Source organism: Phocoena sinus, chromosome 18, assembly GCF_008692025.1.
Source record: "Phocoena sinus isolate mPhoSin1 chromosome 18, mPhoSin1.pri, whole genome shotgun sequence".
NCBI lineage: Eukaryota > Metazoa > Chordata > Mammalia > Artiodactyla > Phocoenidae > Phocoena > Phocoena sinus.
Window position 1 is genome coordinate 5,011,368 of NC_045780.1, and position 26,891 is coordinate 5,038,258.

The window sequence follows — 26,891 nt, forward strand, 5'->3', positions numbered from 1 at the left end:
GGGCCAGTTCATACACCCTCTTGGTGACTCAGTTTCTTCATCCATAAAATCGGGAAAGTAATAGAATATGCCTCTTGAAGTTGTTAATAGGATTAAACAAGTTATTGCACTTTTAGAATAACCCCTGGCAGTAAGTAAGTTAATACTTATTAAATAGTAACTATTATTGTCACTGAGTTTCTTCAATGGCTTTTATTAAAAGTTGCTTCCTTTCCCTTTGTTTTCTTATTCCAGGTTGGTCCTAGTAACAGCTCTCATAAGGTTTAGGCATATATCTGGAATCTGTGCTTTATTTTGTTCGTTACTTTTTTCTGTTCTTAAGCCAATGTCATACTGTCCTATTGATTGTCATTTGGTAATATATTTGAGAATTATCTAGGAAGTGAGTTCTCCTGATTCCACTTTTATTTTCCTTCCCCAGTGCAGTGTTCTTGCCTACTTATTTTTCCAGATGGATTCTTCGTACAATTCCTGTGGAAATTTCTAATTAGTTTTTGAACTGTATGATTTTTAATTAATTAATTTTTAATACAATTTAAAGTTACTTTCCAATTTACAGTTATTACAATATATTGGCTATATTCCCCATGGAATACATGTACAATACATCCCTGAACCTATCTTACACCCAGTAGTTTGAACTTTATTTATAAACTACAGGAGTTTTTTGATCTTTACTGTGTCAGATCTTCATAACCTGAAACAGAACCCAGCACCCAACTTTTTAAAACTTCATTTCTCCCACAAGAATTTTATAATTTTCTTTCAACAGATCTTGAAATCACCACACCAGGTTAATTTCCAAGCATATAAAGGATAAAGCTTTTGTGAATGGGATTGCCTCATTTACTATGCCTTCTGTTTATCTCCCATGTATTAGAAAGTCATTGACTGTGGTGGATTTCTGTCATAGCATGCCACTTTGGGGAACCTGTTGATTATATCCAATAGTTTTCTGTTTGGTGGGGGAGATAGCAAATTATAGCGGGTAGAACATGGGCTTTGGAGCAGAAGAGCCAGACTGTAGATGTATCTCCTCTCGTGACTTGTGTGAGACACTTTGGGCAAATTGCCGTCTTCTCTGAGCGATGGGGGTAATAATAGCTAGGGAGGACTTGTGCTGGAACTCTGGAACTTCTTTCTTTCTTAAAAATCACATAAGCCGCTGGGTAGATACCCAAAAGAATTAAAAGCAGAGTCTCAGAAATATTTGTGCCTTACATTCAGAGCAGCGTTATTCACAGTTAATGAAGAGGTGGAAGAACTCAAGTGTCCATGGATGTTGGATAAACGAGATGTGGTCCCTCCATACAGTGGAATGTTGTTCAGCTTTGAAAAGGAAGGAGATTCTGACACAGGCAAAAACATGGATGAACCCTGAGGACACGATGCTCAGTGAAATTAGCCAGTCACAAAAGATGAATTCTGTGTGATTGAACTTATATGAGGTACCCAGAGTCATCAGATTCATAGAGGTGGAAAGTAGAGCTGTGGTTGCCAGGGGCTGGGGAGGGGGCAATGGGGAGTTGTGTTTAACGGGGACAGAGTTTCACTTTTGCAAGATGGAAAACATTCTGGAGGTGGATGGTGTGATGATTTTACAACAGTGTGAAGGTACTTAAGGCCACTGAACTGTACACTGAAAAATGGTCAAGAGGGGAAATTTTGTTATGTGTATTTTATCGCAATTAAAATAATAATTCTTAAAAAATCATGCAAGCTGGAGTTGGCATTCTGGAAGCACATCCTTAGCAGATGGGAGTTAGTGCAATGAAACACACGCTATGCATCAAAAAAAATGTAGGGCTCGAGTCCACGAACAAATGTTTAATTGTGCATGTTTGGTGTCTCCTGGTGTGTAATAATATTTGTTCCTTCCTTAAGTTAGCAGGCTGGGGGGAAAGTCAGTCCTTCCATGACGCGCACGGGGGTGGAGGTGGAGGGAGGGGTGCCAGGTGAGAGAAAGGAGGGTGAGAAGCTGTAAGTGTAGAATAATCGTGTTTATAACATTAATAACGGCGACACCAACAGGTAGCCCTTAATGACTCTTTGTGCTAAACATTTTGAAATCATCATTTTATTCAATATTCATAGCAACCCATGAAGTAAGAATTATTCCAGTTTTCCCAGCAAAAATACCTGAGGCTTAGGAGGTCAGAGAGAAGGAAGCAGCCATATATTTGCTGTTCCTGCAAACAGGCCTCTTCACCTTGCAGGGGACCTGGAGTTGTTATTTCTTTTTTTAATATGGGTTTTATTTTTTAATGCAAATTTATTATGATTATTTTAAAATTTTATTTATTTATTTATCTTTGGCTGCGTTGGGTCTTCGTTGCTGCGCGTGGGCTCTCTCTAGTTGCGGCGAGCGGGGGCTACTCTTTGTTTCGGTGCGCGGGCTTCTCATTGCGGTGGCTTCTCTCGTTGCAGAGCAGAGCACGGGCTCTAGGTGCGCGGGCTTCAGTAGTTGTGGCACGTGGGCTCAGTAGTTGTGGCTCGCGGGCTCAGTAGTTGTGGCACGCAGGCTCTAGAGCGCAGGCTCAGTAGTTGTGGCTCGTGGGCTCAGTAGTTGCGGTGCACGGGTTTAGTTGCTCCGCAGCACGTGGGATCTTCCCGGACCAGGGCTCAACCCCATGTCCCCTGCACTGGCAGGCGGATTCTTAACAACTGCGCCACCGGGGAAGTCCTGGAGTTGTTATTTCTGAGAAATTTTTTACCGTTTTCCAATTAAAGAGGACAGAAGGGGTTGTTCTCCCCCAGATTCGGTTTGACAGATCCCATGGAGGAAGGACCTGGCTTGGGTCACATGTCCTGTCCTGAAGAGATGACTATGGTCAGAGGAGGCATAGTGATATGAGGCCCCCTGAGAGATGGGGCCCTAAGAACACCCTTGTCTTGTTCCTGACTTTAAGGGAGAGGCAGCTGGCACTTCGGCGATGGCCACAAAAAGAAAGACTTGAAACATATTTTAAAAGACCAGAACAAATGGAGAAAAAATGAAGTTCACGGGAAGAAAATACCAATACTGTAAATGCAATATTGTAAAGATGTCAGTTCTCTCTGAGTGAGCTCAATGCCGTGCCAGTCAAAATCCCAGCGGTCTTTTTCAAGGAACTGAGCAACCGGCATCTAAACTTTTACACAGGAGTAAAGAACCAAGAACAGACATAGAATTCCTGAAGAAGAAAACGACGGAGGGACTTTGAGATCAAAGATAAAGTCTCATTATAGAGCTATTACCGTAGGAACAAAAATGAAATTGCATTTGTATCTGACACCACGCACAAAGGTCACTTCTTTTTTTTTTTTTTTTTTAGCGGTACGCGGAGCTCTCACTGTTGTGGCCTCTCCCGTTGCGGAGCACAGGCTCTGGACCTGCAGGCTCAACAGCCGTGGCTCACGGGCCCAGCCGCTCCGCGGCACGTGGGATCCTCCCGGACCGGGGCACGAACCCGTGTCTCCTGCATCGGCAGGTGGACTCGCAACCACTGCGCCACCGGGGAAGCCCACACAAAGATCACTTCTGACAAGGAAAGACTTAAAATGTGAGGGGCAAAACCTAAATAAATGAGTGGATCACCGTAACATAGGCATAAGGAAGAATTCCTTCCACAAGTTCCCCTAAGTAGTAATTATAAATGAAAAGACTGGTAAGTGCAACTACATTAAAATTAAGACCTCCATTCATCAAAAGACAACGTAAAGGAAATTTATATGAAATTCACAGTGGCAGCCTGGCTCAGCTCTTGAAATGGCAAAAAGACATTGCTGGGAAGCGTGGTGAAATCTGAATGAAGCCTCGAGTTTAGTTTATGGTACCGTATACCGATGGTACTATATAGTACCATATACCGATGTCGGTTTCTTCGTTGTGACAAATGCTCCTTGGTAATGTTCCCCGATTAGGGGAAATTGGGTGAGAAGTAGATGGTAATTCCTCTGCAAGTCTTCTGCAAATCTAAATTATTTTAAAAGAAAAAGTTTATTCACAACCGGGGATTCGATATTTATGATATATGTAATCAATAAAAAAGTAATTTTAGGGCTTCCCTGGTGGCGCAGTGGTTGAGAGTCCGCCTGCCGATGCAGGGGACGCGGGTTCGTGCCCCGGTCTGGGAGGATCCCACGTGCCGCGGAGCGGCTGGGCCCCTGAGCCATGGCTGCTGAGCCTGCGCGTCCGGAGCCTGTGCTCCACAACGGGAGAGGCCACAACAGTGAGAGGCCCGCGTACCGCAAAAAAAAAAATAAATAAATAAAAAAAAAAAGTAATTTTAAAGAACCACAAAAAAATCAATAAGAAAAAGTCATACCACCCAACAATAAAATGGGCAAAAGTCAAGAAAAGATGTTTTTCAGAAGAGGAAAAGTAAACAGTAAATAAACTTAAGGCAAGATGACAATCTCATCTTTTAAAAAAAAAGTTTTTTTATTGGGGTGTAGTCGTTCTACAATGTTGTGTTAGTTTCTACTGTACAGCGAAGTGGAGTTCCCTGTGCTATACAGCAAGTTCTCATTAGTTATCTATTTTATACATATTAGTGTATACATGTCAATCCCAGTCTCCCAAGTCATCCCCCCCACTCCCCCCTTGGTGTCCATACGTTTATTCTCTACATCTGTGTCTCTATTTCTGTCTTGCAAACTGGTTCATCTGTGCCATTTTTCTAGATCCCACATATATGCATTAATATATGGTATTTGTTTTTCTCTTTCTGACTTACTTCACTGTGTATGACAATCTCTAGGTCCATCCACATCTCTACAAATGCCCCAGTTGCGTTCCTCTTTATGGCTGAGTAATGTTCCATTGTGTATATGTGCCACATCTGACAATCTCATCTTAATAAGCAGACCGCTGCCAATTAATGCTACCATGCCGTCTCATCTCAGCAGTCCTCTTACAACCTGCTGGTGGGAATGTAAAGTGGTACAGCTGCTCAGCGAGTAAGCTGGAGGCCCAGCAATTCTTCTTCTAAGTACATGCCCTAGAGTCGCTCTTGCTTTTGCACTTGGACACCAAGAGGCAACTGAAAGGGTGTTCACAGCAGCGTTACTCATGATAGACAAAAACTAGAAACAACCAAAATGTCCATCGCTAGGAGGATGGGTAAGTAAACCACCCCGTGGAATATTATACAGCAGTGAAAATGGATGACTGTCAACAATATGCAAAAATAAGGATGGACTTTAGAAACAATGTTGAATCAAAAAAGTCTCAGATGAGACAACATATGGCATAATATCTTATGAAGTTCAAAGTCAAACAAAATTAAACTTCATATTAGAAAACTGTAGGATGGTGGTTACTCCAGGGTTGAGGATGAGAGAGGGGGATGGGTTCAGGGAGGGACACTCAAGTGCTTTTAGTGACCTTGGTGACATTCTGGTTTTCAGGTCAGGTAGGTTCATCATATTCATTTATTGTTTTTTGTCTCATGTTATCATATGCATTATTTTGTAACTATTAAATGTTACCAATTTTTTTCAAATTTAAAGATAGGTTAAAAAAAACAAGCAACAGACAGAGCAAGGATGTTGCCAAAATTCATGATGACAGGGCTTTTTTTTTAAACTCTAGTGTTTCTAGAGGAAAATGGAATCTTTGGAAGGCTTTGGGAGACTATGGAATATCCACATGTCTTCTCAGCTGGAACTGATGCCAAGAATGTAGAAAAGAAGGCTGATCTTAGTGTGTCTAGAGGGCAGGGTGGGTGGATGCACGTGAAAATGCTATTCAGCCTCCCAACAAGCCTTCACTAAGAATGGTGAGTGCCCTGGGGATGCCAAGGGCAGAGGGACAGAGCTCCGCACTCAAGGGGCTCGTAGGGTGGAGAGGACACTGCTCCGCTAGGGAAACATCCAACAGAGCCAGAGATGATCTTTTTGGAACACAGGCTGATGATGTCGTGACCTTTGCTTACCCCTCAGGGCTTTCTCTCGGCCCTGGGATCAAGCTCCCTTCTCTGGTCCTGGTCCCCTTCGGTCTCGGGCAGCTTGGCCACTGTCCCTCCATTCCTCATGCGACTCTCATCCGGAAATTCTTTGGTTCCCGGAACCTACCGGAGCTCTCCTCTCAGTGGGCTTTTTCATGCTTGGTCTGGAATGTCTCCCACCACGTGCTGAGTCCTACTTATTGACTTGGTCTCCTTTGCAAAGGAGCGCTCCGGGGACCCTGGGCTGCATTAACTTCTGGCTGTACGCGCCTGTGGCATCCTGTACCCCCATCAGCTCTAGGGTGAGTTTCTGTCCTGTCCCCCATGAGATCCCCAGCAGGCCCTGGAGCACAGCAGGGGCCTGATCAGTGTTTGCTGGATTAACTGCAGGTATGTCTTTTTTTTTTTTTAATTAATTAATTAATTTATTTTTGGCTACACTGGGTCTTTGTTGCTGCGCGTGGACTTTCTCTATTTGCGGTGAGGGGGGGCTACTCTTCGTTGTGGTGCACGTGCTCTCACTGTGGTGGCTTCTCTTATTGTGGAGCATGGGCTCTAGGGTCGTGAGCTTCAGTAGTTGCAGCATGTGGGCTCAGTAGCTGTGGCACACGTGCTCAGTAGTTGTGGCTTGCAGCTCTAGAGCGCAGCCTCGGTAGTTGTGGCACACAGGCTTAGTTGCTCTGCGGCATGTAGGATCTTCCCAGACCAGGGCTCGAACCCATGTTCCCTGCACTGGCAGGCAGATTCTTAACCACTGCGCCACCAGGGAAGTCCCGCAGGTATGTCTTGAGAGTTTCATGCAGTTATAGAGGAGGGAGCGATAACTTGTACTTGGAGGGAAGAGGTGGAGGGCTTCCCGGAGAGGTGGCGTGGGATATGAGGACATGTCCTTGACTTGCATCAGCTTCCACTTACCAGCCTGCTTTGCCCAAATTGCAGGTTTTTCTCAATGCGTGGGCTGTGTGTCTCTGTGGTTGCCACAATTTCTTTGTGCATTCATCCATTAATGGACACTTAATTGGTTGCACCAATTTACAGTCCCACCAGCAGTTCACAAGGGTTCCTTTTCTCCACTTCTTCACCGACACTGATTTCTTGTCTTTTTTGTATTAGCCATTCTGATAGGTGGGAGGGACTGTCCCTTTGTGATTTGGATTTGGATTTTCCTAATGATTAGGGATCTTGGGCATATTTTCATGTACCTGTTGGCCATCTGTAAGGAGGGCTATTCTTATTAAAGCATCGGCGCTGTACCAAATGCCCACTACAGTCAGACCTTGGGGAAATTCATAACCCCCTCTCACTAATTTCTCCAGAATCTTCTACTGTGTTCTAGGTGTACTGTTTCTGTGTCACTCATCCTCTTCCTAGTGTCACATGGGTGAGTGAAATTTGGGGTGAATGCATGTGAAAAGACACAAGGATGGTGACTCATATGACCGAGCTTCTTGAGAAGGGGAGAGTTTTCTCCTCTTACGCCTCTGTCTCAACATTACTTACATCCTTTTACGCTTTATCCCTCTTAGCTTTCTTTTAACCACCAGTGCCTTGTCTAACCTAATTTTGAAATTTCTCCCTTATGCCCAGACCCTATAAAGATAAAATCCCCCCGAAAAGTGAGCAATTTGGATTTGGTGGAGAAGTCAAAAGTGAAATCCTCAAAAAAAAAAAAAAAAAAAAAAAAAAAAAGTGAAATCCTCAACCACAGTGTTCCTAAAGCCCCCTTTCCCAGCTGGGAGACAGACCCAGGGGCTTGGGAACAGGGGTGGGAGTGACAGCTGATGGGGGAAAGGGTGGAGACACCCTCATCACGAACCTGTACGGTGTCTCTTAAGGGGTTGGGCCACTTGGCTGGCAGGCCACGGAGGTACAAGTTCAAGTTACTTGACTTAATTCTACATTTGTCAAATGGGAAAGATAATACTTACTTGCAGGGTTCCCTTTGCTCTGGGTCAGTAGACTGAATTCCACTTTTATGTCTGTTCCTTTCCAGCTTAGGGCCTGTAGAGAATTCAACCCCACTGACCTTGAGTTTCCTCACTGTCAAATGACCACGTGCAACGTGATTTACCTGAGTCGTCCGTCAGAGTAACACGGAGACTGAGGCATGGTTAATCACTTGTTAAATAGTTGAGTTTTTATTTTGGAGAAACACCGACTGCACAGAGCATATATGAGAAAGGTTTGCATTGCATGAATTATTTTCCCATTTGAAACCCAGAATCTCGCTCAAATGGCTTCCCAGCCCACATTGTACTGAAGTACCCTGTTTGTTCCATTAACTATTCACAGAGTCAACTGGGGAACCGCTGTTATTAATTTCAATGGAAAGCTAAAATGCAGTTCATTTTCTATAATTGCAGGCCCACGGTCTAAAGAGGCAGCAAAAGCTTTTAATCTGAGGCATTTTTAGAGGAGTATGATCAGAATTACATTGAACATCTTTTGAAGGTACATAATTATGAAAACCTCAATGACACTGACATTCAAAGAGCCCAAACCATAGATGCAGGGAACTCGCATGCGGGGAACAAGGCAAATTGCCGTCTTAGTTACTCGGGATGGAGAAACGCCCACGGGGAAGGTCGGCAGTGTTTGCCCACCTTGCTTTTCTATTTTACTCCAAAGACGTGAGCGCTTCATACCGCATGGGAGGGGGATATGACGCTCTCGTCCGAAATGTAAGATTTCTGTAGCCCCAGAGAGCCTGCGCCCAGGGCTGCAGCCTCCCTCGCACCCCTTCCGCGGGGCGGGGCTCGGGCCCGACGCGCGCGAGGACGGGAGGGTGCTCCGCGCGGCCACCAGAGGGCGCCAGAGCGTCTCTGCCGGTGCCGGTCCCTCCGTGGCTTCCTGCGTCCAGACTACTCCTGGGTCGCAGGTGTCTGGGCAGGGCTGTCATCCGTTGGTCGCGACTCCAGGAGGACAGAGCTCCCCCTCCCCTTCCCCGAAGGAGGAAGGACACTAAGAAGGCAGGGAAGTGCCCGCAGCAGCCCCCTCGCCACCACGACTCCCATGGGGGCCTGGAGGTGGGGAGAAGCCGCGTGCGGAAGAGACGTCGGCTTTCGTTCAAAACTGAAGTGCAGGGCTTCCCTGGTGGCGCAGTGGTTGAGAGTCCGCCTGCCGATGCAGGGGACGCGGGTTCGTGTCCCGGTCCGGGAAGATCCCACATGCCGCGTGGCGGCTGGGCCCATGAGCCATGGCCGCTGAGCCTGCGCGTCCGGAGCCTATGCGCCGCAACGGGAGAAGCCACAACAGTGAGAGGCCCGTGTACCGCAAAAAAAAAAACAAACTGAAGTGCGATTTACAAATACACCCTCCAGGCGAGCTGCGCAGCAAGGGGGCCGCAGAGATAACGAGGCGGGGCCCCCGCGTCCACTCAGCCCTCCCTCCGGATGGGGTGACGCACGTGCCGTGGGCGCCCAGGGCCGCGAATCGTCCGCTCCGCCCAGCGCGGTCGGGAGGGGTCACTGAGCCCTGAACCGGCTGCGGCCCAGGGTGGAGAGAGGCAGCGGGAGCAGCTGGGACAAACGCAGGAGGGGCAGGGACGAGTCCCAGGCGGAGCTGGGGTGGGCCGGGCGTCAAGCCCCACAGCGGCTCGGGGCCCCCAGGGGGTGGGTCCCCGGTAACCTAAGTCAGGCTGGGGAAGCTGGACTTTATTCAGTGGCCTGAGGAACCAGCAGCGGTGTTCGAGCTGGGGGGCGATTGACTAAGTCCGGCCTGGCCTTGGCTGTCACCATGGCTGGATGGGTAGGAGGGGGCAGTTTGCCACCGTGCAGCCCGGGAGGTGGGAGGAGACGCTCAGCCCCAGCGGGTGGGGTGCTTAGTGGAAAATGTTTTGCAGGTTGCGATGCTGCGTTTCTGCAGTTCTCCAGATCTTACTGAATTTCAGTGTCAAGTTCTTAACGCGTGCATCTCGGAGTTCTGAAGTACACTTGAGGCTTTTTGCCAAGACATGTAACATCAGCCCCAGGAGGAAGAGCGGAAGAGGCCTCCAAGGGCGTTCTCCTGTTCAGAAATTAAAACGGAAGAGTTTGAAAGCAAAGAGCTCAGATACAGGGGGTGGGCTGAACTCAGCTGGTTTGACACTATGAACCAAGAACGCCAATCTTTTTCAAAGTCAAGGGTAAGCGTAAATCAGAACATAGATTTAGCATAGTTTGCAACCTTGCAGCGTTCCTACTCGGTAGAGCTTTTAACTCCTGGCCTCTCTGAGGTCCAGCAGAATACGATAATGTTTTAACATTTCTTCTGACTTGGCTCCTTACCCTGCGAATGTCCCACAGTGCCTGGCTGTCCTCATCCTCACGTGTGTTGAATGAATGGTGACCACGCCGAAGCACTCCTCGTGGGGAAGGTGGATGTAAAGAGGTGGAGAGCAATTTTTCCTCCTGGTTTCAAGATGCTAATACAGTGCACTGAGGTAGAGTCTGTAGCAGGTGGTGGGCAGGGACCGTGGGGCTTCTGGACTCTGGTGCATAGTTTTCCATTTGCCACTTTTGTGCAAGTAAGTAAGCCACTTAACCTCAGTTTTCTTCACTTATCAAATGGGAATAATCTATACTGAACAGGCCTCCTAAGGTTATTATGAGAATTGAAAGGAAAATTTGTAGTGAACGCACAAAGTGTGAGGGTAAAGCTATTGATTGTATGGAATGTTGTGGACAGATGTGCGGAGTTATGACGTTAGTCATGGGTCAGTTGCCCTTGAACATGTGGAAGGACAGAAACTAGCGAATTTGCCCAGAAATGATGCCCAAATAGGTAAGCAAAAATAAATTAATCACACCCTCGTGTTCCTCGTACGGGTTCATTGTACTGATTTCAAACCACAGGGGTCTGGCCAACGACAGCTTTTATTTTCTCACCGCCAAACTTTTCTGTTGGTTGGTTTCTGCTATTGTGCTATTTTTATTATGGAAAATTTCAAACATCCCCTTACTCCCTTCTGTTGTTCCCATTTCTCCCTCTTTGTTTGCTGGAGGATCCCAGACGTTGTTCTTTCATCCACGAATGCTTGCATGTCTGCCAAACATCAAGAGCAGCTCTCTCCGCGGCCTCCATCCACTCCCTCACCTTCGGCACCGCTCTGCCCAGCCCCACCCCACCATGGGGCCTGTTTTCTTAAGAATCACCGAGGACGTCATCCAGAGACCATTTCACAATCTCATCCTCAGCTTCCGACACTGTTGAATGGAGACCGCTGAGCCAGGCACTGTCAGGTATGGCGGCTGATCCCCAGACCTGAAGGAGCTCACAGCCGCAGGGGGCTCAGCCCGAGGAGGAGCCTGCGGTCAGAGGGCGCCTGAGGGGCGCGCAAGCCCAGCCGAGGGGCAGACGGCGCTGCCGTGAGGGAGTCGGAACTAGGGCGCGCAGTGCTCGGAGGCTGGCTGCAGCCGGCCCTGGGGCTGGGCTGGAAGGGTCAGCAGGTTCGAGAGACTGGTCTGGGCGCTCCTGGAGGGATCGGCGAGCCTGGCCGTGGGAAAGCTCAGCGCCACGTCTGGGGAAGGGGACGCAGGTCTGAGACGAAGGTGTGTGAGAGAACATGCCGATCGGTGCATTGTGTTTAGGAAACGTGCACAAACAATGCTGAGCTTCAACAAAAGCTTGAGTTCAGAGGAACCTCTAAAGTAGACAACTCACTTGAAGCGCGATTTCTTGATAATTGCCGGGGGTGAGTTGGGGAGCCGGCATCTCTTGGTGTCTGCACGTAACTGCAGCCGTCACCTCTTTGCACAACGTGTCAGCCACCTTATACGCACCATCTCTAGAGCTGGCAGCCCTCTAGCGAGGTAAGCAGTATTCTTCTCCTTTTACAGGTGAGAGGCTGAGGTCCGAGGTTAAATGGACTGCCCCTGGTCTTCTAGGCTTCTAGGGTCTTCTAGGCCACTTCTAGGTCAGTGGCCGCAGCAGATCCAGGTCTCTCTGGTTCCATCCCCTTTGCGGAGCAGCTGGCCTCCCTCTAGATTAGTGTCGTGTGGGTACCAGCCTCTCTCGGCGCTCCTGTTACAGAGCCCGAGAAAAGGAGTAGGGGTCCAGCGAGTGTGCCATGAGCCTGGAGCCCACCATATTGGCACTGTCGTCCTAGAGTGAGGTCACCAGTGAATGGGATGGAAGCTTCTGGTAGTTGGCAAACAGTCGACACCCACACACAATCTGACCTGCAACAGCGACCCCGTGTCCTGCCTGTTGTGCGTCCTTAGAGAGGCCTTCCCTGACCGTCTCTCCCACCCCGTTCACTGCATCACATGTTCGCCATGTAGCTGGCTTTATTTTCTTCATAGCATTTATCGCCATCTCATTTGTTTATTATTCCCCTCTGTAGAATGTAAGCTCAGGAGGTAGCTTCGTCTTGGTAACTGATGGATTCTGAGTAAATGCCTGGCACGCAGTAGATGCTCAATATTTGCTGGGTGAAGACGGATCAGTAAGTGTTTTGCCTGTTGTCCTGTTGTACCTGCCTAAGTCATTTAGATATTAAAAGTAACAAATGAAGAGACTCCCCGTCCGCCTGCCCCAATTTCCACACCGTAGCTGTGAAGAGGGACAGGGACAAACTCTACTGAAAACGCAATCACTTACACTTAGAAATGAAGTAGTGAGGTCCCTGTCATGGGAGCATTCAAGCAGGAGTTGGATGACCCTTTTATAGAAGTGGTTCCCATACCAGGAACATGGATAAGGACCTTCCAATTCTAAGGTTCTATGATTTGGGGTCAGTGAGGGGACTTTAGTATATAGGGTGTGGGGACGTGGTTGACACAAGGACATCATAGCCGTTGGAACGGCTATGGATGAGAGAGAAACCGCGGGTAACCGTTAGTTAGATGCATTTCACCTGTAACCTGCCTTCACCAGTCAAGGTCGTTTGAATTGTTACGAAGGACCGGCGTGTCTTCCATGCGGCACGGAGCCTAAACAAGATGTTTTCTAGGATCTTGGAGTCAGCTGTGTCTAATTCACGCGGAGCCTGTTAAGACTGGATAGGACCGCCGACCCTCCAAGGGGGCGTGCGTGAGGGTTACAGGCTCCGAGGCTGTAGGAAGTGAGAGGCCCCAAAGCCCCGCCCTGAGCTCGTGCCCCGGGCCTCCGGCTTGGAGCGCCGAGGCCCGCAGTCTAGTTACGCCTGCGCAGAACCGCGACGACGCACCTTCTCCCAATCCCCTTTCCCCGCCCCCCACGCCCCACGCGCCTGCGTCTTCGTCCCTCATCCCTTAAGTGCCCCCGCCCCTCGCCTTCCCGTGAGCGGTTCTGCGGCTTGGGCTGCGGTTTCTGCGCTTGGCTGGCTTGCGGGTAAACCGTGTGTTTGCCGCAGACGTTGGCGTCCCACGTGTTGTGGCTCCTGACGCGGCGGGCAGATGGACCTGGTTCCTTCCGTGCCAAGGTGAGACAAGAACTCCTTTTCCTCAGGCGTTTACTAGTTATCCGCAGGACAAGCTTTGGTGCCCTGAGCACCCACCACTGTCGGCAGGCGGGGGCCCCAGGAGCAGGAGGCCAGCCCAGGCCCGGGGAGGGCGTGCATCGGCACAGACCACCCCGGGAGAGGCAGGGGTGTGCGACTCGACACGTCCCATGACCTCAGACACTCTTGCATTGATTGGTTCTGAGTCGTGGGCGACGGAGGACTTTTTCATAGAATCTAGGCAAAGTAAAGGAAAACTTTGTTTTTAACACCCCCAGAACGTCCATGTTGGATAATTGTCACCTCTCTTCCATCAGAGTCTAAGCGGTAGATCTTTCCAGATCTCTTTAGAACTAGTGGTAGTTCTGCGGGTGGTCCAAGGAAGGGTGGTAGTTGGATTCACCCTTAAACAGCAACTTCTCGAGGAAGCAGGTGAGACCTGGTAAAAGTTCAGAAGGAGCCCATCCGCAAAGCATGACTTGCAGGTGAGCAAGTGAACAGCGCCGGTGGGAGTCACTGTTCGCAGGCGGTGCGGGGGCCGCAGCCGCCCTCCCGACTGAGACGCCTGCTCTGCGCCGCGGGCAGGTGGCCGCAGGGTCCCCACGGGCTGGTCGCCTGCTCCTTTGCTGGTAAAGATTCCGCGTCTCTTACTTGGCACTTTACAGACAGTGGGCGCAGGGCGTCGGTACATCACTTCTAGAGAGCTTCCGTGTTGCCATAGAAACCAGTTGGCTTAGATTTACACTAAAATGGCAAAAGAGCTTTCTAATAAGGACCCCGAGGAGCTGAGACCTCCCCTTCAGCAGGCAGAGAGACTGAAGAGAAAGGGCTCACTTTCTGAATTCCCAGCCCCTAACTGGGCAGCAGGTCACCAGGCCGCTGGAATCTACACTGGTTCATTTATCACCAAGTGTGGACAAACGCAGGGGAGTCTGGGTTATGACAGACGAAGTCAGGTGTTATAAAGCAGTGATTCAGAGCCCATCTGTGTCTTGTGCTCACAGTAGGTGCTGGATAAGTTTTTGTTTAAACGACCACATGGTAAAGAAACACGTCAATCGCTTGAACGTGCTTGGGTATTTAAAGGCAACTTAAAGAGTATGCGTCAGCATGCAGCCTAAACACCCCACTCTCCGTTTATTTAATACCTTGCCTTCACTTGGCACTTTAAGAATATCTTACTTCAGCTCTTAGCTTTAATACTGCAAGTCAGTTAAATCCGAACGAATGGGGAGGGACTTCCCTGGCAGTCCAGTGGTTAGGACTCTGTGCTTCCACGGCAGGGAGCGGGGGTTCGCTCCCTGGCTGGGGAACCAAGATCCCACATGCCCCGTGGTGCAGCCAAAAAAAAAAAAAAAAAAAACTGTCAACGAATGGGGTTTTTACTCTACGGTCCGACGAGACCTTCAGGCATGATGAACCGGTGAGGTAACCTTAGAAGCTATCCAGGTTGGTTAACTTCACATTTAACTTTAACCATCCATTTATCTGACCAAAGTCTCAAGTATCTGAGCAATAATGCAGCAGCCCACTTTAATACGCGAAAGAATGGAAATCAGGAAGTTGTAGCCGTGGTCTTGTAGGGAGAAAAGTGCGACAGCTGTGAGGGAGGGAGGGCTGTGCTGTCTGAAACCCAGCTCACGTGGCGCAGTGTCCTGAGAAAACGAACCCCCCAGGTCCGCCTCCCAACTCTTCCTATGGGAGCTGTCTCTGGGTTTAGCACAAGCTGTGTTTGCTCTGGATAAGCTGCTGACAGTGATCTCTGCAACTCCCTTTTTTCCCCTCTGGAAAATGAAAAACTGCTTTAGTGACTCCAGACAGCTTGGAAACTGGCGGCAGGATGGTGAGGACGGTGCTGCATCCCACGCTTTTATGAAACCTCCCCCAACATCTGGGCTGCAGCACAGCTCCCAGCTCCTTTAGGTCAATAAGTTGCCTTTAATCCCACTCTGGCCTGTTTCCCACACGTTTTTTTAAAGGCATAATTGACTTACAGCATTAGCTCCAGGTGTGCAAGATTGGGCACTTGGATACATTGCAGAATGACCACAGTAAGTCTTGCTAACGTCGTCGCCATACAGTTAGAACGTTTTTTTTCTTGTGATGAGAACTTTTAAGATCTACTCCTCAGCAACTTTCAAATAGGCAATGCAGTATCAACTGTAGTCCCCATGCTGTACTTTACATCCTCATGACTTATTTTATAACTGGAAGTTTGTACCTTTTGATCCCCTTCACCTATTCCACCCCCTGCCCCCCACACCTCTGGCAAACCAGCAATCTGTTTTTTTTTTTTTTTTTTGCTGTACGCGGGCCTCTCACTGTTGTGGCCTCTCCCGTTGCGGAGCACAGGCTCCGGACGCGCAGGCTCAGCGGCCATGGCTCACGGGCCCAGCCGCTCTGCGGCATGTGGGATCTTCCCGGACCGGGGCACGAACCCGTGTCCCCTGCGCCGGCAGACGGACTCTCAACCACTGCGCCACCAGGGAAGCCCCAGCAATCTGTTTTAAGATTCCACATATGAAATGGTTTGGTATCTGTCCTTCTCTTTTTTTTTTTTTTTTTTTTTTTTTTTTTTTTGCGGTACGCGGGCCTGTCACGTTGCGGAGCATAGGCTCCGGACGCGCAGGCCCAGCGGCCATGGATCACGGGCCCAGCCACTCTGCGGCATGTGGGATCTTCCCGGACCGGGGCACGAACCCGTGTCCCCTGCGCCGGCAGACGGACTCTCAACCACTGCGCCACCAGGGAAGCCCCAGCAATCTGTTTTAAGATTCCACATATGAAATGGTTTGGTATCTGTCCTTCTCTCTTTTTTTTTTTTTTTTTTTTTTTTTTTTTTGGGGTACGGGGGCCTGTCACGTTGCGGAGCATAGGCTCCGGACGCGCAGGCCCAGCGGCCATGGATCACGGGCCCAGCCACTCTGCGGCATGTGGGATCTTCCCGGACCGGGGCACGAACCCGTGTCCCCTGCATCGGCAGGCGGACTCTCAACCGCTGCGCCACCAGGGAAGCCCTGTCCTTCTTTCTGACTTACCTAATTTAGCGTGATGCCCTCCAGGCCCATCCATGTTGTCCCACACGGCAGGATTGATTTCTTATGGTTAAACAGTATTCCATTGTTTACATATACCACGTCTTTACCCACTGATGGACATGCAGGTTACTTGCAGGTCTTGGCTATTGTGAACAGTGCTGCGGTGAACGTGAGGGTGTCGGTAACCCTTCCCCACGCGGTCACTGTGGGATATTACTGTAGTAAGAGCTACTACAGACTGTGCTGGTGCCAGCTTTTTTGCATTTCACATAGTTCAGAAACGAAATCTAAACAAATCTTGACTGTTCAGAACAATCATAGTAATGACTAACTGGAGGAACCGCAGTCCTGGTGGTCACGTTAGACGGCATGGGTGGCCTGAGTCGACAGTGCAGAGGGGACAGAGCTTTTGGGTGGAGAGGGAGGGTTAGACGGAAGAGTACTTCACTGTGGAGAAGCTGGACACACTTGGGCCGGGTGGTCAGGGGCAGCATCAGTGGTCATAAATCCTGTGGACAGTCTGTGCCCTCGAGACGACAAAAGGAGAATGGCGCTCTCCCTCCCCCAAGCCCATAATCCCAGTCTAATGGTGAGGAACAGCAGGAGAACGCCGATAGAGCGCGTCCTTCAATGTCCCCGTCCATCCTCTTCAACACTGTCAAGATCCTTGTAAACAAGGGAAGTCTGAGAAAGTGGCCTCACAGCCAAGGAAGACCTAAGGAGATGTGACCACTGGTGGTCACGTGTCCTGGATGTGGCCCTGGAACAGAAAGGCACAGGAGGCCTAGCTTGTCTCCGGAATACCCCGGGTTCTTCAGGAGGTGCAGAATCTGATATTTAATGTCTGGTTTTAAAAACTGTTTGAAACAGTGGTATTCAAGCATCTACCTGACAAGTTGTCGTAGCACACATCGTGACCATAAAAATGCAATGTAATAAAATCTTTTAGGAGGAGAAGGGTATTTGCCCTGAGAGGTGGATAATGATTTCTCAAGGTGACGTCACTTGAGCCACGCCAGCCATGGAGACCCAGGAGGGCGGGGGGGTGGGTGGTGGTTTAGAAGAGAGGCAGGGGAGGTGGGACCAGGTCGTGAGGGGCCTTCCACGCCGTGCTGAGCTGCTGTGCAGACGACGTGGAACTGCCGAAGACCTGCACACAGGGTTGGGGTTTAGGAAGGTTACTCTGCTGTCATGAGAGTCTGGATCGAAAGAGTGGAAGTAGGCAGAGGCTTGGGGAAATTCAGTTTTGCAGGACTGAGATTTAGGGGCCCTAAAGCAAGTCTACAGACTGGGAGCTACAGACCCAGGGCATCAGTGGTATTCAGAATGGCAAAGTGGCAATCAGAGACGGTACTTAAAACTATGACAGAAGTAGGTGATCGGAGCCAAAATAAAGTCCAGTATAAAGGCCTGCTGAGATTCATCTAAGGAGGACTGTTCTCTTGAAAGTGGGGAGTGGAGGCAAGAGGGGGCGGCGTTCAGGCTCTGCCTCCAGACACGGGGCCATGTGAACGTGCAGAGAAGGGAAAAGCACCACAGGGGCACGGGAGGGAACACTACCAGTGTGTGTGGAGGTGCACGGGCCTCCAGAGCTGTGGAAATCCTGATTGGGGTTGGACCAGAGGCCTTGGTTTGAGCTTAACTTACTAGGAAATTGGGAGCTAACTTTCAACTAAAACTTTTTTTTTTTTTTTTTAATGCAGGGAGTGAGCAAAGCTCTACAAGAACAGAAATCGCAGTGTCAGGACTGCCTGGTAGGTGCAGTTGAGGAAACCAGTGCTGTCGTCCCATAGAAATGCAAGGTGAGCCGTGGAGGTGATTTAGTTTTCTAGTAACCACATTAAAGTAAAAAACTGGTCAGATTAATAACTTTATACAGCCCAACATGTCCAAGGTATTAGCATGTCAACACGTGGCACTAGTCACATTTCTGGTCCTCAGTGGCCACTGTCTAGAGGTCCTGCGCAGGCTGAGATCCCGAGTGTCAGTAGGGATCGCCTGTGTTCTGCCTACAGCAGTGAGAATTAGGAGATGGATTCGTGATCCCAAGTCTCCAAGCTTGGGATACCGTAGCGATGACAAGATGCCACGAACAAAAACAAGGACCACACACGAGCCAGCATCTGCTGTGCAGGAAAGGAGACAGTGTCGCTCTTACGGAAGGGATGACTTTTATTTCCATCCTGAATGATTGTCACACCATTATTTAAACACATCTGAAGAATCCTGAAGTAATTTAAACTGAAGGCACAGAACAAATCAAAATATCTAAGCTTAAAATGAGAGAATTCAAATATTTTGACAGTATCAATAAATTATGAACAAGTTTCCATCACCAGATATCATTCTGACCAACAGCTATAGTCTTTTATAATAAAACCAAATTAGCTTAAGCTGATTTCAAGATTTCTATGATAAAAATAATATTAAAAAAAAGTCGTCTTTCAAAATACTCATTTTATCACCAGCTTCGCTGTAAGCATTTTATTTATAACAAAGTGGCAGGATATCTGTTGATGGGTGACCACTCCCCAAGAATAATGCATTCTTATAAAATGTTTTAAAAAATAGCAAAGTAGGCTACAAAATTCTGTTTGGGGAGCAGGAAAAAAAAACTTGTTCTACATCAATTAGAATAACAAAGCATTTCGATATCAAATTGCTCCAAAAGCCCACCATCACATAACAGTAAGATACGGCGTAGGGCTTCCCACGGCATCCTGGTTAACCGCCGATCACACAGTGTTGCTGAGGGCTGAACAAGTCAGTAATGATTATTGTTGCCATTTCTTACTTAGTCAAGAGATACGTTTAAAAACAATCGTTAAAAAACTCACTGGAATACTCTGTGACCCGCTACGGAAACAATAAACCCCAGCAGGGCAACTGCTAAGTTTTGAAATAAAGTGGCCATGCTTCATAATATACTGTAGTATTCTGAAATACATTCTCTGACCATCAACACCATTTATTAGAGGTCACTTGGATTAGCTCAGATTCTGAACTAGATTTCTAAATGAAACTTTTTTCAAGTATGCATAATATTCATAAGGTAAAGACTTTCCTCTTATTCCCTTCTTTATGTGTGCTTCCAGTGGACAACTGTGATGGTTAAAAGATAAACAAAATGGGCTGGTCAGTTTTCAAAAACATTTCAAAAAAACATGAGATAGTCTAGTGACCAAGAAGGACTGATTGAAAAGTGTTTTTAAAATCTGGCTTAGCAGGTTTCACATGTTAGTATCTTTCAGAATTTTTCCTGAAATAACTAAGTAAAGAAATAATGGGGAAAAATAACGGTTTCTAAAACACTTGAGAATAAAATAAAAAAGGTGTGTCTTCTACTTAGCTGTGATATATATGAATGTGCATTTAACAGCAATATGGTTTCATTTTTATCATCTAATTACATAAATCACAGAAACATTTCCAGCCAAGTTTGCTGATAGGAGTATAATACAAACTCTAGAAAACAATTTTTAGCAAAAACTGCTTCAAAATTTTCCTACATAACAAAACATTCTCTTGGAAATGAATCTTTAATGCTTTTGGACTGTCCAAGTAAATGCAGCTTTTACCATCTCCAGCTCTAAACTATAATTATCTCCCAAATTCCTTTGTCACTGGATAGTGTTATCTTTTACTCTCTACTATTCTAATAATGGTACATTATTTTTAAAAAATCTCTTTAGGGGTCTCAGGCTTCATGTCTTCATCTATGAGTACTGAGATTAAAGTAGAAATAAAACAAGCCAGAAAAATCACCTTATAAACAGCATGAAGTTTTGAAATGTGGCACCGCTGTAATCTGGGAAAGCCTTATCCAAACCCCGAACGCATCCGTTCCCAGCACTGCCGCCCCAGCGGCAGCACGTGCTGCCCGTCTTGGGCACGTGGAACTCATTTTCTGACTCAGTTAGTGAAAACAGAGCCACCAGAAGTCATCTGACCCAGCTGGCTGGGTCACAGTTTGGGCGGACTTCATTCTTTATTATAGCTCACATTGTGACAGCTGAGAATCTGAATTCTGAAAATGTGGTCTCACAAGGGTTAGTGGAAGACGGGCACTGAGCTGGCAAACGGAAGGAAACCATTTCAATAACAAAGGACGAGCCTAGTGGTTTTGACCCTGTGTATATACCCAGCTGTGTCTGCAGCCCCTTACAAACAGAAACTCGACAAAACCAAAGGGTTTTCTTTCCAAGCCCTAAAAAAAAGGAAGATGTTTGACTTAAAACCAACTTCAGAGTCTACACCAGGCTGCCAGGCCAGCAGACCACTGTCAGTGTGACTTTGTTCCTCTGCCCCTTCAGCATGGGGACCAACGCCGAGTGGCTCATGCCCACGGTCGACAGGCCGTTTACGGCCACGATCATGTCTCCACACCTGCACAACGACAGACAGAGACAGTCACTGTTTCTGTGATTCTGAAACTGTTATCCCGGGACTTGCTTCGCAGGAAAACCACTTAACCACTGTCAACGAGTAGGCTACACTGTTTACTTTGAGAGACATCTGGGGTGATTTTTAAGCCTATGTTGGCTTTTCCTTGCCAATCAAGGACACCCCTTGCCAGCCTCTCCTCTAACCGGTAGATGATTTTAAGGGCAAGCAGAGTAATTTTCATATAAGCTTAAGCAACATATAGTTAAGAGAATAAATCTGCTGCCTCTTTTTTTTTTTTTTTTTTTTTTTTTGTGGTACGCGGGCCTCTCACTGCTGTGGCCTCTCCCGTTGCGGAGCACAGGCTCCGGACGCGCAGGCTCAGCGGCCACGGCTCACGGGCCCAGCCGCTCCGCGGCACGTGGGGTCTTCCCGGACCGGGGCGTGAACCCACGTCCCCTGCATCAGCAGGCGGACTGTCAACCACTGTGCCACCAGGGAAGCCCTGCTGCCTCTTTTAAAAATACCAGATGATACATTTGGACGATGTTGCTGATTTTCATTGTTCATCCTTACTGCTCATACATTCAAGGGCTCAATTAAATTGAGAATAAGACCCGCACCTCCTGTCAGCTACGCACGCTCACTGTCCTCCAAGGCGAATTACCACAAATGGATGATGAATCCGAAGACCTTTCTAGCCTTTATGATTTTTAGTCTTTAGTTTGAATACAAATATGCTACTTTATTGTGAGCTACTTCAGTTTCTTTTTGGAAGTAAGTGGAAGTTAGTTTATAATTTGCATGAGACCCAGACTGGTTGAGTAACTTGGCTAAGAGAACGGTTAAGTCATCCCCCCATTCCTCTTTCCTCCTAAAATAATGATGTTTTTCCATCTGTGTCAGGGTAAGACTGAGCTGGAGCACACTAACCCTGATCGACCTGTCCCGATATTCTCGAGCTGTGGCTCTGTGTTTGCAAACAGTGTAAACTCCCCATTTGTGCAGCACACTGACGAGGCTGTCAGCATCCACTTTTTAAGGACCGTTTCTTTCATCCAAAACTAGGCACTAAGAACTTGGTCACCCGTCTCCTCTGCTTGTGTAACCTCTTGATATAAGACCTCTTTCTTCTCACGGTGCCTGAGCCTTGAAAAAGAGGCGGCACAGAGATTGAGAGAGTACTTTTTGCCCAGTGGTGACAGTAGCGGGGCTGAATGGCAAAGGCTCTGAGCCACACGGTCCTGGTTTAAATCACTGTCAACTACTTCCAGCTGTTCGACTGTGGGCAGGTTTTTAACCTGTCGAAGCCTCAGTTATCTTGCGTATAAAATAGGAACCACAGCAGCACTTACCTCCCAGGTTACTAAGAAGATTCAGTAACCCGTGCCCAGCACCTAGTCCTGTGCCTGGCCCGCACATCATCCATCCAGTGTTGACGAAGACTTTACTACATATGCAAGGCCCTGTGATGGCTGCCAGGGATATAACAAGAAATGCAACAAAATCCCTCCCATGTGGACTTGCATAAATTGAATGTTAGGCTGACATAAGTGCTGCAGAGAAAAAGTTACCTAATGACAGGACTGGACCCGAGTGTTCAGAGCAAGTTGTCACGTCACAATGTGTCCAAACGACTCAGCTTTATTTTGTTAATCTAATAACAGGCACTGAACCTATGAGTGCCAAGATGGTAAAGGTGATGCTTCAGTCTAGATCAGGGCTGGCAAACTGTTCTGTAAAGGGCCAGATGGTAGATAAATATCTCAGGCTCTGCGAATCACTCGGCTCTGCCAGCGTGGCTCGGAAGCAGCCATGGGTGATAACGCAAACGAGTGAGCGTGGGCATGTTCCAATAAAACTTTATAAAAACAGACACCAGGCTGGATTTGGAGCTGACCCCAGTCTAGAATAAACACAAAGTACATCATTAAACATAACAAGACTCACTTTAATCTTCCATCGTAATAAGCAGGAGTTCCCAAGACAATGGTTTTAATGAAGAAAGGCTGATTGGTGTGGTTTTCTTCATATCCACCAACGATACTGAAGCCCCAGCTTCCCAAGTAACTTCTTCGCAAAACTATATCATGGCAGCTGTGAAGGGCACTATAAACAAAAACAGAAATCGAGAAAAATTAGTGGGAAGGCTTTTTATAGTCTGTTCACCTTTGTTATAACTACACACCATGTTACGTGCATCATTGCTGGGGAGCAATAAACAACATGCTAGAACTTCTCATCTGGCCTACTTTCTTAGCTCAGTGATCAGCACTTAAAAAGGCTCCTGGGATGCAGAAGAGTCCCACACAGTGGCCTGATATTTTAGGACAGTGCAGGTTATTTTCATTATTCTGAATCTTCTGCAAAAAAAACAAAACACAGATGAGCAGTTGTCTGGTACACCCAGCAAATCATAGTGGAAAAGCCTCCCTCTTAGGAAAACCAGAGCTGCTACCCTAGGTGGCGGCCCCTGTGAGCCACAGTTGTTGAGTACGGGTTTGCATACAATAGAGACCTCCGAGAATCCACAGAACAGTGGCTGTTTATTGACAGGTATTCTTTTGACACAGGTGGGCTCAAAAACAGGTTTTGCTATCCTGTGTATTTGTTTGTTAACTTTATATTGGAATGTAGTTGATTTACAGTGTTGTTTCAGGTGCACAGCTAAGTGATTCAGTTGTACATACATACATAGCCATTCTTTTCAGAGTCTTTTCCCATATAGGTTATTACAGAGTATTGCATAGAGTTCCCTGTGCTACACAGTAGGTCTTTGTTGGTTATCTATTTTATATGTAGTAGTGTGTTTATGTTAACCCCAAACTGCTAATTTATCCCTCCCCACCATGTTTCCCTTTGGTAACTGGAAGTGTGTTTTCGAAGTCCATGACTCTGTTTCTGTTTTGTAAATAAGTTGATTTGTATCATTTTTTTAAGATTCCATGTATAAGTGACATATGATAATTGTCTTTCTCTGTCTGACTTCACTTAGTATGATAATCTCTAGGTCCATCCATGTTGTTGCAAATGGCATTATTTCACTCTTTTTATGGCTGAGTAGTATTCCATCGTATACACGTACCACATCTTTATCTGTTCCTCTGTCGATGGACGTTTAGGTTGTTTCCATGTCTTAGCTATTGTAAATAGAGCTGCAGTGAACATTGGGGTGCCTGTATCTTTTTGAATTATGGTTTTCTCTGGATATATGCCCAGGAGTGGGACTGCTGGATCGTATGGTAGCTCTGTTTTTAGTTCTCTAAGGAACCTCCATACTGTTCTCCATAGTGGTTGTACCAATTACATTCCCACCAACAGTGTTGTTGGGTTCCCTTTTCTCCACACCCTTTCCAGCATTTATTGTTTGTAGACTTTTTAATGATGGCTATTCTAACTGGTGTGAGGTGATACCTCATTGTAATTTTGATTTGCATTTTTCTAATAATTAGCAATTCTGAGCCTATTTTCATGTGCTATGTGGCCATCTGTATGTCTTCTTTGGAGAAATGTCTGTTTAGATCTGCCCATTTTTTAAATTGGGTTGTTTTTTTTAATATAGAGCTGCATAAGCTATTTGTATATTTTGGAGATTAATCCCTTGTCAGTCGCATCGTTTGCAAATATTTTCTCCCATTCTGTGGGTTGTCTTTTCATTTTGTTTATAGTTTCCTTTGTTGTGCAAAAGCTTTTAAGTTTAATTAGGTCCCATTTGTTTATTTTTGTTTTTATTTTCATTACTCTAGGAGGTGGATCCAAAAAGATATTGCTGTGATTTATGTCAAAGAGTATTCTGCCTGTGTTTTCCCTTTAGAGTTTTAAAGTATCTAGCCTTACATTTAAGTCTTTAATCCATTTTGAGTTTATTTTTGTGTATGGCGAGACCTGTGTATGGTGTATCTTCATTGATTTACATGCAGCTGTCCAACTTTCCCAACACCACTTGCTGAAGAGACTCTTTCTCCATTGTGTATTCTTGCCTCCTTTGTCAAAGATTAATTGACTGTAGGTGTATGGGTTTATTTCTGGGCTCTCTATTCTGTTCCATTGATCCATATGTCTGTTTTTGTGCCAGTACCACCCTGTTTTAATTACTGTAGCTTTGTAGTACTGTCTGAAGTCTGGGAGGGTTATGCCTTCTGCTTTGTCTTTTTCTTCAGGATTACTTTGGCAATTCTGGGTCTTTTATGGTTCCATATGAATTTTAGATTATTCTAGTTCTGTGAAAAATGTCATTTTATAGGGATTGCATTAAATATGTAGATTGCTTTGGGTAGTATGGCCATTTTAACAATATTCTTCCAATCGATATCTTTCCATTTCCTTGAGTCATCTTCAGTTTCTTTATTCACGTTTTGTAGTTCTCAGGGTGTAAGTCTGTCACCTCCTTGGTCAGGTTCGTTCCTAAGTATTTTATTTTGGGGGGTGCAATTTTAAAAGGTATTGTTTTTTACATTCCCTTTCTGATAGTTCATTGTTGGTGTAAAGAAATGCAGCTGATTTCTGAATGTTAATCTTGTATACTGCTAACTTGCTGAGTTCGTTGATCAGTCCTAGTAGTTTGTGTGTGGAGTTTTTCTCATATAGTATCATATCATCTGCATATAATGACAATTTTACCTCTTCCTTTCCAATTTGGATACCTTTTATTTCTTGTCTGATTGTTGAGGCTAGGACTTTCAATACTATGTTGAATAGAAGAGATAAGTGGGCATCCTTGTCTTGTTCCAGATTTTAGCAGGAAGGCTTTCAGCTTTTCACCATTTAGTGTTATGTTGGCTGTGGGTCTGTCATAAATAGCTTTCACTATATTGAGATATGTTCCCTCTATACCCACTTTTGTAAGAGTTTTTTTTTTTTTAAATCACGAGTGGATGTTGAATTTTGTCAAATGCTTTTTCTCCATCTGTTGAGATGATTACGTGGTTTTTGTCTTTTGTTGATGTGGTATATCACATTGATTTGCTTATGTTGAACCATCCTTGCGAGCTTGGGGTGAGTCCCACTTGGTCATAGTGTATGATCTTATGTGTTATTTTCTTGAGAATTTCTGCATCTATATTCATCAAAGATATTGGCCTGTAGTTTTCTTTTTCGGTCGTGTCTTTGTCTGGTTTTGGTATCAGGGTGATGATAGCTTTATAGAATGTCTTTGGGAGTGTTCCCTCCTCTTCAGTTTTCTGGGAGAGTTTGAGAAGTACTGGTGTAAGCTCCTTTCTGTACGTTTGGTAGAATGCGCCTGTGAAGCCATCTGGGTCCTGGACTTCTTGTTTGTAGGGAACTTTAAAATTGCAGATTCTATCTCACTTCTAGTGACTGCTCTGTTCAAATTACCTATTTCTTCTTGATTGTTTTGGTGGGCTGTTTGTTTCTAGAAACTTGTCCATTTCTTCTAGGTTGCTGAATTTGTTGGCATATAATTGTTCATAGTATTCCCTTATGGTTTTTGTATTTCTGCGCTATTGTTATGTCTCCTTTTTCATTTCTTATTTTGTATATTTGGGTTCTTTCTCTTTTCTTCTTGGTGAGCCTGGCCAGATCCTTTCAAAGAACCAGCTCTTGGTTTTACTGATTATTTTTCTATTGTTCTTCTAATCTCTATTTTATTGATTTCTCCTCTGATCTTTATTATTTCCTCCTCCTGCTGACTTTAGGTTTTGTTTGTCCTTCTTATTCTTTTATTAGGTTGTTTATTTGAGATGAAGGCCTGTATTGCTATGAACTTCTGAGAACTGCTTTTGCTGCATCCCGTAGATATTGTATGGTTGTGTTTTCACTGTAATTTATCTCAAGGTATTTTTTAATTTCCTCTTTGATTTCCTTGTTGACCCACTGGTTTTTTAGTAGCATATTGTTTAGTCTCCATGTAACCATTTCCCCCCCCCCCCCCCATTTCTTTTTCTGTGGTCAATTCCTAGTTGCATGCCATTGTGGTCAGAAAGGATGCTTCAGATAATTTCTATACTCTTAAATTTGATGAGGCTTGTATTTTGCCCTAGTATGTGGTCAATCCTAGAGAATGTTCCATGTGTACTTGAAAAGAATTGTGTATTCTGGGTTTTTTTTGGTTGTAATGTCCTGAATATATAAATGAAGTCTAACTGTTCTGTCAGTTAGGATCTTTATTGCTTTACTGATTTT

General features: G+C 46.2%; 1 protein-coding gene and 1 long non-coding RNA gene across 6 annotated transcripts in view; one reads left to right on the forward strand and one right to left on the reverse strand.

Moving 5' to 3' along the window:
* The first annotated feature begins 9,210 nt into the window (after positions 1-9,210).
* Positions 9,211-26,891, forward strand: part of LOC116743132 — a 31,036-nt gene continuing 13,355 nt past the window's right edge. The window contains exons 1-4 of the long non-coding RNA XR_004346689.1: positions 9,211-9,496; positions 9,772-10,053; positions 10,214-11,149; positions 18,071-18,169. This is a non-coding gene — a long non-coding RNA (uncharacterized LOC116743132). The remainder of the gene's footprint in view (positions 9,497-9,771; positions 10,054-10,213; positions 11,150-18,070; positions 18,170-26,891) is intronic.
* Positions 18,522-26,891, reverse strand: part of LNX2 (ligand of numb-protein X 2) — an 82,305-nt gene continuing 73,935 nt past the window's right edge. For all 5 annotated transcript variants that reach the window (XM_032611394.1, XM_032611396.1, XM_032611397.1 and 2 more), the window contains 2 exons: positions 22,701-22,859; positions 18,522-20,753 (listed from right to left, as the gene is read on the reverse strand). In XM_032611394.1, coding sequence (XP_032467285.1) covers positions 20,618-20,753; positions 22,701-22,859 — 295 coding nt within the window. In that variant the 3' untranslated portion in view covers positions 18,522-20,617. The remainder of the gene's footprint in view (positions 20,754-22,700; positions 22,860-26,891) is intronic.